The sequence below is a fragment of the Papio anubis genome, chromosome 13 (assembly GCF_008728515.1).
Source record: "Papio anubis isolate 15944 chromosome 13, Panubis1.0, whole genome shotgun sequence".
NCBI classification, from domain to species: Eukaryota; Metazoa; Chordata; class Mammalia; order Primates; family Cercopithecidae; genus Papio; species Papio anubis.
In genome coordinates, this window is record NC_044988.1 from 94199473 (window position 1) to 94211112 (window position 11640).

The following is an 11640-nucleotide window of genomic DNA, read 5'->3' on the forward strand; positions in this document are numbered from 1 at the left end:
GAACACTTAAAATCTGCTCTCTTAGCAATATTCAAGTATACAATATGTTGAACTTATTCCTGTTGTCTAAATGAAACTTTGAATGCTTTAAGCAACATCTCCTCAATCCCCCCATCCATTAGTAACCACTATTCTACTCTCTGCTTTTATGAGTTTGACTTTTTATTTTTTTTAATTTTTAATGTTTATTTTTATTTATTTATTTATTTTTGAGATGAAATCTCACTCTGTTGCCCAGGCTGGAGTGCAATCGCGTGATCTTGGCTCACTGCAACCTCCACCTCTCAGGTTCAAGTGATTCTCCTGCCTCAGCCTCCCGAGTAGCTGGGATTACAGGTGCCCACCACCACACCCAGCTAATTTTTTCATTTTTAGTAGAGACGGGGTTTCACCATATTGGCCAGGTTTGTCTCAAACTCCTGACCTTGTGATCCACACACCTCAGCCTCTCAAAGTGCTGGAATTACAGGCGTGAGCCACTGTGCCTGGCCAATTTTAATTTTTTTTTTTTTTTTTGAGGCAGTGTCTTGCTCTGTTGCCTAGGCTGGAGTGCAGTGGTGTGATCACAGCTCACTGCAGCCTCAACATCCCAGGCTCAAGCAATCCTCCCACCTCAGCCTCCCCAGTAGCTGGGACTACAGATACACACCACCATGCTCACCTAATTTAAAAAAAAATTTTTTTTTTGTAGAGACAAGGTCTTGCTATGTTGCTCAGGCTGGTCTTCAAGTCTTGAGCTCAAGTGATCCTCCCACCTCAGCCTCCCAAATTGCTGAGATTACAGGTGTGAGTCACTGTGCCTGGCCGAGTTTGACTATTTTAGGTTCCACATATGATGAATAATATAACTTTGAAGATTTTTATTTTCTCCATATAATATAACTTTGAAGATTTTTATTTTCTCCATTCTCTTTTTTTTTTTTTTGAGATGGAGTTTCACTCTTGTCACCCAGGCCGGAGTGCAGTGGCGTGATCTCCACTCACTGCAATCTCCGCCTCCTGGGTTCAATCGATTCTCCTGTCTCAGCCTCCTGAGTAGCTGGGGTTACAGGCCCCGCCTACCACACCCAGCTAATTTTTGTATTTTTAGTAGAGATGGGTTTCACCATGTTGCCCAGGCTGGTCTTGAACTCCTGACCTCAGGTGATCCACCTGCCTTGGCCTCCCAAAGTGCTAGGATTACAGGCGTGAGCGACTGCACCTGGCCTCCATTCTCCTTTTCTGAATGTTTTATGTTTTTGGTAATGATCAGGCATTGCTTTGATGATGAGGAAAGGGGAAAGAAGGCCGTAAACAAAATATCAGGAGAGATTTAAGTTAGACCCAGATAACATTGCCAGCCTGTTGCTCTGGCTGGGGGCTTTGGGAATCTGTGTACCAATGCTGCCTGCCCTCCTCCCACAGGCAGAGAGGCGAGCTGTGAGGGCACCCTCCGGGCTGTGGACCCCCCCGTGAGGCACCACAGCTATGGGCGCCATGAGGGAGCCTGGATGAAAGACCCTGCGGCCCGAGACGACAGGATCTATGTCACCAACTATTACTATGGAAACAGCCTGGTGGAGTTCCGCAACCTGGAAAACTTCAAGCAAGGTCAGGGACCCCAGAGGTGGAGAGGGGGCCGGGTATGGACAGCCTGGGGAGGGGTCCTCATGGAGACTTGGCTTTCCTTGCCTTGTGGGTTTCTATGGTATAGCCTGGTTGAGCTCCAGATTGTTAGCCACCCCAAGGAGGGGGGTCTGGGCTGAGGGCACTGGGCTGCTGGAGGCCCAGACAGACCCCATGGCACCCCTGTGTGCTAGCACCCTGCCAGGAACCAGAATGCAGCAGCAAACAAGAGGGACACGGTCCTGCTTTTGCAAGCGTGACTTACCGTCAAGGGGCCAATACTGAGTTTCCATTTGTTGAGTGCTTGCCCTGTGCTGATCTCGCCCCACCCCGTGTATCAGCTCATGGTTGCTACATACCTCCAGGAGGCGGGGTTATCACCTGTTTTATAGGTGAGCAGGGCCTCTGGCCTTAGAGGAGCTGCAGGTCTGGGCAGGGGTCAGGACGGAGCTGACGGCACAGGGAAGGGCAGAATTCTGGTTATCAGATCTGGGGCATGATGTGGGGAAGGGGTCATTTAGATCTAGCCTGCCCTTCAGAAATGCACACTCTGGTGGGGGAGGCAAAGGCTTAAAGAGACAATTTCAGTACAGCATTAGAGGGAGCGCCGAAGGGGCTATGGGAACCCAGCCTAAAGATCAGGGAAGACTTTCCCGTGAAGGTGATGCTGAGCTGGGCCCTGGAAGAAGAGTAGGAGTAAGCCACATGGAAGGAAGAGGGAAGGGTGTTCCAGGCAGAAGGCTCAGCACATGCAGAGGCCTGGCAATGACAGGAAACGTGATGGCCTGGGGTGGGGAGGGATGGTGACTGAGTAAGCTGGGGCAGGCCTGGTGAGCCAGATGAAGGAGTTTGGACTTAACCCCGAGAGCTATGCAGTCACAACTAAAGGCCGGGCATAGTAGCTCACACCCGTGATCCTAGCACTTTGGGAGCCCGAGGCAGGTGGATCACTTGAGGTCAGGAGTTCAAAACCAGCCTGGCCAACATGGTGAAACCCCGTCTCTACTACAACATAAAAAAAAAAAAGCTGGGTGTGGTGGCGGGTGCCTGTAATCCCAGCTACTTGGGAGGCTAAGGCAGGAGAATCGTTTGAACCTAGGAGGCAGAGGTTGCAGTGAGCCGAGATCGCACCACTGCACTCCAGCCTGGGTGACAGAGAGAGACTCTCTCAAAAAAAAAAAAAAAAAAAAAAAATTAAAAATAAAGGCCTGGAACAACTAAAAAATGAAAAATAAAGGCCTAGAACAACTAAAATCCTTCCTCTGCTAGCTCAAAATTGGCTGGCTTTCTGCTCAAGCAGCTCACAGGCTGGTAGAAGAAGCCAGTGATAAGAATCAAGATGAAGGCTTATGTCTGGCTGCTACAGATGTGTCCTGGGGGGAAAAAAGACAAGGGGTTATGGGAGGCTGGAGGAGAGGCCCCTCACTCAGGGTAGGGAGGTCAGTGAAGGCTTCCTGGAGGAGGTGACATTGGCCTGGGGCTCTGAAAGATGGGCAGGCATTCCTCAAGCAGACAGCCTGGGGAACGGCAGTCCTAACAGAGGAACAGCAGGGACGAAGGCTTGGAGACAAAGAATGGGGCTAATGTCACCCTGTGTCTAAATCCTAGCTGTGCCATTCCAGAGCTGGGTGACCTTGATCCTCTGAACCTGTTTCTTCTTAAGCAGATGGGATGACAATAGACCTCCTTCGGGAGACGCTCGTGCCATAGTAAGATGTCATCCCAGCTCCAGGCACATGGCATATGCTTGGCATCAGTTGCTTACTGGGCCACTGAGAGCCCTTGGTGGTCTCAGGGGATGTGGGTGGGCTGGGGTTGTTCGGGAGGTCTGGGGTGACCGTCGCCCTCCGCCTGCAGGCCGCTGGAGTAACATGTACAAGCTGCCCTACAACTGGATTGGCACGGGCCATGTGGTGTACCAGGGCGCCTTCTACTACAACCGCGCCTTCACCAAGAACATCATCAAGTATGACCTGCGTCAGCGCTTCGTGGCCTCCTGGGCGCTGCTGCCCGACGTGGTATACGAGGACACCACACCCTGGAAGTGGCGCGGCCACTCGGACATCGACTTTGCCGTGGATGAAAGTGGCCTGTGGGTCATCTACCCCGCCGTGGACGACCGCGATGAGGCCCAGCCCGAGGTGATCGTCCTGAGCCGCTTGGACCCTGGCGATCTCTCGGTGCACCGGGAGACCACGTGGAAGACACGGCTGCGGCGGAACTCCTATGGGAACTGCTTCCTGGTGTGTGGCATCCTGTATGCCGTGGACACATACAACCAGCAGGAAGGCCAGGTCGCCTATGCTTTCGACACGCACACGGGCACCGACGCACACCCCCAGCTGCCCTTCCTCAACGAGCACGCCTACACCACCCAGATCGACTACAACCCCAAGGAACGGGTGCTGTACGCCTGGGACAATGGCCACCAGCTCACCTACACCCTCCACTTTGTGGTCTGAGTGGAGACCTGTGCTCCCGGGAGAGGGGCAGCTGTGCGGGAGGGGCTCTCCACAGCAGCTCCTGCAACTGACCCAGTCTGCAAATATTTATTGGGGGCCAGCCCAGGGCTGGGACTGGGCACGAGGTGGTCACCAGGATTGAGCTTCCTCAGCACCCAGTGGGTAATACTTGCTTCCACTTGCAGAGCCCCGTGCCAAGCACTTCCCACACACTTACCCATCTGATTCTCCCAGCACCTCCCTTGGAGGTAGAGATCATGAACCCATTTAACAGATGAGGAGACAGAGGCTCAGAGAGGCACCGTCCCTTGCCTCATGCCTCAGTTGTGATCAGGCAGGCTGTGCTCTCACAACAGCCCCATTTTACAGATGAGGACACTTCGCCACACCTTCCTCTCCCTGCCCTCCCCCATCTCCCCTGGTCTCCCTTGTTCTCTCAACTCTCTGTCCCTTCCCAGGACCACTCAGCACCAGAGGCCTTTAGGGCCAGTGTGCTGGTGTCGGGTGGAGACCCTGGCTCTGCCTGCCATCCTGGGGCTCTGTTCTGGCTGAGCTGTTGGTGGCCCTGGGCTTTGGGTCCCTTAGCCAATGTCCTTGCCTCTTGTCTTTGGCCAGCCCCCGAGCCCAGCCCACCCCACCCGCTGTCCGGCCACATTCCAAACCTCTACCGTCACCTAGCTGCTCAGCAGAAACCGCACCCCGAGAGAAAATCCCGTCCTCTGTTCCAAGGCCCCTTTCTGCTCTGTGCTCATTTTTATTTTCTCTTATTCTTCATCAGTGCCGTCATTTGTTTCTGCAGCAGCAGCTGAGAAGGCGGCAGGCAGCTCTGCCAGGGTGGGGAGCTGAGCTGAGGCTCCCTCTCCACCCAGAAGCACTGGCGTTGCTCACATAGTCAGGCCTTGGGTCCCCTCCCTGGTTCATCCCAGAGCCTTTGGGCCTGGAGTCCGCCTTGTCCTTTTTCTCTAGGCTTTCAAACCCATAACCTTTACACACTCAGGGATACCTCCGGGTCTGCCATGAATAAGACCCTAGGCCCAAGGCTGGTGTGGTGCCAGGATGACACAGTTTCCCTCTTCCTTGCCAGCCCTGACCTGGCCCAGCAGCCTGGGGGCTACAGAAGACACGGTGTGAGTAGTTGGTCCAGCGGAGGCCTCAGGCCTTCTTCTGTTTGCAGGAGAGAACCAGAGGGTGGGAACGGGGAGGGAAGAACTGAGGGTCTGCAGACTGGACTTTTCCTGGCTTCAGAGTCCAACCCCAGGACTTGGGTTGAGCATGCACGGTGGGGGGGCCACCTTGCCCAGGGCCACTGATGGCTCCCCAGAGCCTCAGACCCACACCGCCTAAAGGACAAGGCCTTCAAGCCCGCCCCTCTTCTACTTTATTTAGACAGTATTTTTAGAGCTGGAAAGAAACTTTCTAGCCCAACTCCCTGTTTCATGAAAGAGAAAGAGGCTCAGAAAAGTTGAGCGAGCAGCTGAGTGTCACACTGGGAGCTGGGCACAGACCATCTTCCAGAAGGGTTCTGTCATGGAGGCTGCCCTCCCTCGGAAGGCACCCCAGCACCTGTGAAGGACATTACTACTCATCCCCACCCGCCCCCTAGCCCTTGCTGCCTTCATTCTGTCCCGATGCCAGCTCCCGGGAGGTCTGTAAGTTTGAATACCAGTTGCCATGTTAGGAAAGTCAGCTGCACAGCCAAGAGTGTAAGAGTGTAAAGAAATGCTTTTTTTTTTGAGATGGAGTTTTGCTCTTGTCACCCAGGCTGGAGTGCAGTGGCGCAATCTTGGCTCACTGCAACCTCCGCCTCCTGGGTTCAAGTGATTCTCCTGTCTCAGCCCCCGTAGTAGCTGGGACTACGGGCGCCCACCACCACGTCTAGCTAATTTTTGTATTTTTAGTAGAGATGGGGGTTTCACCATGTTAGCCAGGCTGGTCTCGAACTCCTGACCTTAGGTGATCCACCCGCCTTGGCCTCCCAAAGTGCTGGGATTACAGGTGTGAGCCACTGTGCCTGGCCAGGAAATGCTTTTTGTGCAGAATACACTTCTTTCGGGCATTGTCAGGTGATGTTTTGTTTAAGCTCTAACTCACCCCTGGAATACAGGGGGATGATGACACCCAGCCCAGCCAGGCCTGACTCATCGTGGTCATATCCAGCCCCCACCCCCGGCCAACCAACCACTGCAGGCTCCTCTTACAGACTCACCAGGGGGCTGCGAGGCCCCGGCATCTCCCTTGGCCCTGGGTGTGGGTTTTACAAGACTGTGTCTTTCGTGACATCATAGCCCAACGATGTGAGAAGAAGGAGAAGGCCCCCCTTTCTTCATTAATCTGAAAAAAAGGAAAGTAAGAATAGGCTAATTTTTAAAAGTTAAAGGGCAAGCAGCATTGCATTCTGGGGGAATGCCGGCCACAGCCTCCAAACATTCACTAGGCCTCTTCTGTTTTCAGACCCTTGTAAGTGGGTTATGTGGTGGGTATGGGCAGTTTTTTTTCTTTTCTTTTCTGTCTTTTTTTCTCTTCTTTTCTTTTTTTTTTTTTTTTTTTTTTTAAGACAGTTTCACTCTTGTTGCCCAGGCTGGAATGCAACAGCGTAATCTCAGCTCACTGCAATCTCCGCCTCCCAGGTTCCAGTGATTCTCCTGCCTCAGCCTCCCGAAAAGCTGGGATTACAGGGGCCTGCCACCACGCCCAGCTAATTGTTCGCATTTTTAGTAGAGACAGGGTTTCACCATGTTGGCCAGGATGGTCTCGAACTCCTGACCTCAGGTGATCCACCTGTCTCAGCCTCCCAAAGTGTTGGAATTACAGGCGTGAGCCACCACGCCCGGCCAGTTTCTTCATTTTACACATGGTCACGTTGGAGCCTAGAACAGTTAGGTCACTCGTCACATAGGCAGTTAAGTGGAGAACAAGGTTTCAAAATCAGATAAGGAAACCACCATCATTAACTGAACACCAACTGTGCTAAGCTTGCCACGGGCATATGCTTGCAGTCTCACAACAGTGGGAGGTCTGTATCCTGAATGTGCCCATTTTATAGATGAGGACACTGAGGAGAAGAGACTTACCCAGGCTCACACAGCAGCTCAGCCTGTTCCAGGCGCTGGTCAGTGCGTGTTCTTTGCCACCAGCCTGTCACTCCAGTGGCAGCTGCAGAAAGGGAGGCTGTTGCTTTTATCCCCAAACTGCATCCACAGACAAGCCCCAAGGAGGAGGCTGGGGCCAGCTCATAAAAAGCCTGAATGCCAAGCCAAGGAGTAGATGCCTCCAGTCATTTTTAGAACAAAGTCAAGTATAAATTTACAGAGAAAAAATTCTAAGACAGTTGGATGTTGTCCTGTTGGTGAGGAGAGGAAAGGAAAGGTTTTTATTGTGGGGAACTGGAACCAGCTCATAACTGCATGCCTGTGAGCTGTCATGGAAACCTGGCCCCCAACAGCTTTTGAGGTTTTTTTTGGTTTTGTTTTTGTTTCTTTTTACCTGTCTTGGGCTTTATTACTTTTGGCAAAAGGTACTTCAAACAAGGAAGGGCCTGGACTGAGGAGGACCACGTCTTCTTGTCTATAAAGGCAAAGGAAGCTGTCTCGGGTGTTTCTGAACAACATGACTCATGAGGGGCTTTGGCTACCCCTTGGGTTCCCCCTAGAGATGTCCAGGCCTTACATTTAATCTGCTTTCTCTGCGGTGAGGTAGAGAATGGAGCTCCCACGTTGGGGGCAGTGCTAAAGGTGGAACTGGGGGATTTTCCTGGGAATGATTTGAGGCCTCTTGAAAGCCGGTGTGTTCCAAAGCATCTTTAACTCTGGGACAGCATTGGAAGCCGCTGTCATGACAGGACACGGCACTGGATGGCTGGCAGAGAGCCCTGGCTAGGAGTTAGGGAGCCCTGGGTTGGAATCCAGCCCCACCTCTTTCATGCCACAGGTTTGGTCAAGTTCTCTCCCGCTCAGGGTAGGGCTGTGAACTCCCTCTTAGAGCTAAGAACATGCAGCTTAGTGAGGACAAGACCCTTCTAGAGCTTTACCACTAATCCCCACCCAGGAGCCCCAAGGCCAGCATTATTCCTCCCCATTACAGGTGATGAGCCTCAAATTCAGAGAGCTTAAACAACCTGCTCAGGGTCATGTCTCCAACAGGCAGTAGAGTCAAAGTATAAACCAGGTCTGTTTTTGTACCAAAGTCCCAGACTAACTGTTGGTAGGAATCTTGTAACCAGTCATGTTTTCTTCCTTGTTTTGGCTGCTGGGAAGCTCAAAGTCAAATTGAAGACCCTTTTTTTTCAATTGTGCTGAGTCTCCTACTAGACTCACTTCATTCTAGCTTTCTGCTTTTACCTTTACCCTAATCTTTTTATTTTTATTCTATTGTACTTTATCTATTTTTGTAAGTTGCTGATATATCTGTTTTGCCACAAGATGGGATATATCTAAATAAAGACATGATCAAAGGTTTGATCTAAAAGTCTGGACTAAATGCTGTGGTCCATATCCTCATCAGAACACATACATTTAATAACTTTTAAAATAAATAATTTGTCGGCCGGGTGTGGTGGCTCGCACCTGTAATCCCAGCACTTTGGGAGACTGAGGCAGGCAGATTACTAGAAGTCAGGAGTTCGAGACCAGCCTGGCCAACACAGTGAAACCCTGTCTACCAAAAAATACAAAAACTAGCTGGGCGTGGTGGCACACGCCTGTAGTCTCAGCTACATGGGACGCTGAGGCAGGAGAATTGCTTGAACCTGGGAGGTTGCAGTGAGCCAGGATGGCGCCACCGCACTCCAGCCTGGGTGACAAAGCAAGACTCCATCTCAAAAAAAAAAAAAAAAAAAAAAAAAAAAATTCATGATCAGGCATTGGGGGGAACTGATGGTGTGGAAAAACGAATGGGGTGGGTGGATGGAAGATTAAGTACACCGTTAGCTGAATGGGAACTGGAGGCCGGGTATGGTGGCTCATGCCCGTAATTCCAGCACTTTGGGAGGCTTAGGTGGGAGGATCACTTGAGACCAGGAGTTCAAGACCAGCCTGGGCAACATAGTGAGACCTCCTCTCTACAAAAAATAAACAAAAGTAGCTGGGCGCGGTGGCATGTAAAAAAATAAAAACTAAAGAGTTTGTTATGAGAACTGGCACTGTTGCTAAACTGCTGATGGAACTAATTGGAATGGTGAGCTGTGCAGAATCCAACTCAGACTGAAAGCCACACCCCACCGAATGGAGAAGACAAGCCAGACGTTCCCAAAGGTGTTCAGACACTAGCCTCGGCCCCTTCCCTGCCTTCCTGTGCCAGCTGCAGAGAGGTGCAGGGTACACTCACTCCTGGGTCAGAGAATGTGGGGCCGAGGGAAAGGTAAGGAAAAAAAAGAAAAGAAAAGAAAAAGAAAAGAAATGCTTTCCTGGGAAAAAGAGAGTATCATGGAATTGGGGAGGGGCCCTCGGAGGTCACACAGTCCCATGTGACCCAAACTGCAGTCATTCACAGCCCCTCTCGGTGATTTTCCCCATTTCCCTTTTCCACCTTCGGCATGACTTACTGTTTCTCTTTCAGATGATTCCATTCTTTTCACTAAAATGATTTTAGTAAAATTAGAGGAAACTTTATTTAAAAAATGCTTTTAAACAAATGTTTAAGGAGGAAGCTGTATAGTACAATAGTGAAAAGAAAGCCAGTGGCAATGACCACGAACTGGGATGCTACACTGACAACAAGCACCACAGGTGCCTTCCGATACTGTATCTGCTGGGCCTCAGGCCCCATTGCCCATCATTAAAAAGGAAGATTAGAGGCCAGGCGTGGTGGCTCACGCCTGTAATCCCAGCACTTTAGGAGGCTGAGACAGGCGGATCACCTGAGGTCAGGAGTTTGAGACCAGCCTGGCAAACACGGCGAAACCGTGTTTCTACTAAACGGTTATCTACTAAAAATACAAAAATTAGCCAGGTGTGGTGGTGTGTGCCTGTGATCCCAGCTACTTGGGAGGCTGAGGCAGGAGAATCGCTTGAACCCAGGAGGCGGAGGTTGCAGTGAGCCAAGATCACGCCACTGCACTCCAGCCTGGGCAACAGAGCGAGACTTCATCTCCGTCTCCAAAAAAAAAAAAAAAGGAAGATTAGCAAGTGTTTAGGGGACGTCAAGGGTAAAGTGGACAGCAAGTGGACACTGTCCTTGATATACTCAGAGAAATGGCCTGGATGGAAAGAGAACAGCTCTCTCCCATGATTCAGGCCCTCACACGGCAGCTTAGAGGAGCTGTCTCAGCTACTCATGGGTGGACTTGGATTAAGATCACCTCCACCCCCACATACACAGATGCACAGATGCCCGCAGACACACTTGCTCAGCCAGGCCTCCCTCCGCAGCCTCCCCCAGTGGGAGGCCAGATTTGGCAGACCTGGGCACCGTCTCTGTAGCCCCTGGCAATGACAGGGGTCCTGCTCTCCATAGACACGCCAACCAGAAGCACACCACCAATGCCACTCCACCACTGCAGTGGCCACTGGAGCCACATCCTTCTGACCCTGCACACACCCCTGGGGCTGACTCTAGTCCCATGCAAGCCAGAATGGCTGGACTTTGGGTGACCTGGATCATGACAGCTCTCCTTGAGCCCTTCGTCAGCCCGTCCCATCTGCTCCCCACTACCCCATCTTTCCTGGCTTAAGACCCCAGCCAGAGGCCCAGCGTGGTGGCTCACACTGGTAATCCCAGTACTTTGGGGGCCTGAAGCGGGAAGATCACTTGAGCCCAGGAATTTTAGATCAGCCTGGGCAACACAGTGAGACCCTGTCTATGCAAAATATAAAAAAAATAGCTGGGCATGGTGGTGCGTACCTATAGTCCCAGCTACTCAGGAGGCTAAGGTGGGAAGATCACTTGAGCCTAGGAAGTCGAGACTGCAGTGAGCCAAGTTTGTGCCACTGCACTCCAGCCTGGGCAACAAAGCAAGACCCTGTCTTCCTGTCTTTTTTTTTTTTTTTGAGATGGAGTCTCGCTCTGTCGCCCAGGCTGGAGTGCTGTGGCGTGATCTCGGCTCACTGCAAGCTCTGCTTCCCAGGTTGATGCCATTCTCCTGCCTCAGCCTCCCGAGTAGCTGGGACTACAGGCGCCCGCCACCACACCCGGCTAATTTTTTGTATTTTTAGTAGAGACGTGTCAGCACCCAGGAGACTCTCAACAAACATCCTCAAATAACCAACTGACGTATGTTCAAACCTTGGGCAAGTTCATACATGAGCTCCTGAGCCAACCACTCTTGGCTCTGAAGTCATGGCCGCTGCATAAGCTGCACTTCTTTCGTTTATTTGTGCAGCAGTATTTGTTAAATCAGGTTCCACACAGAAATCTCTAGAATGCCATCTCAGATCATGGAGGCTGGAGGGCAGACAGGATATTACCAGCGACTCTCTTCATCTTGCAGTTCTAGGAAAATGAGAAAACCCATCTTCAGAGAAAAACATCTGCCTAAAAACCCCCACCCTCGTCTGCAACCAGGGGCTTGCATGGCAAAAAAACAAAACAAAACAAAAAAAACAAAAAACAAAAAAATCAAAAAACCTGTGGCCTTTTT

At 51.3% G+C, this 11640-nt stretch overlaps 1 protein-coding gene across 1 annotated transcript in view; it reads left to right on the forward strand.

Annotated features, from left to right (window-relative positions):
* OLFML2A (olfactomedin like 2A) overlaps nt 1-6615 on the forward strand; it is a 36345-nt gene extending 29730 nt beyond the window's left edge. Inside the window, exons 7-8 of the mRNA XM_003911245.4 lie at nt 1405-1590; nt 3463-6615. Of these exons, the coding sequence (XP_003911294.1) occupies nt 1405-1590; nt 3463-4067 (791 nt within the window). The 3' untranslated portion in view covers nt 4068-6615. The remainder of the gene's footprint in view (nt 1-1404; nt 1591-3462) is intronic.
* Nucleotides 6616-11640: the final 5025 nt, after the last annotated feature.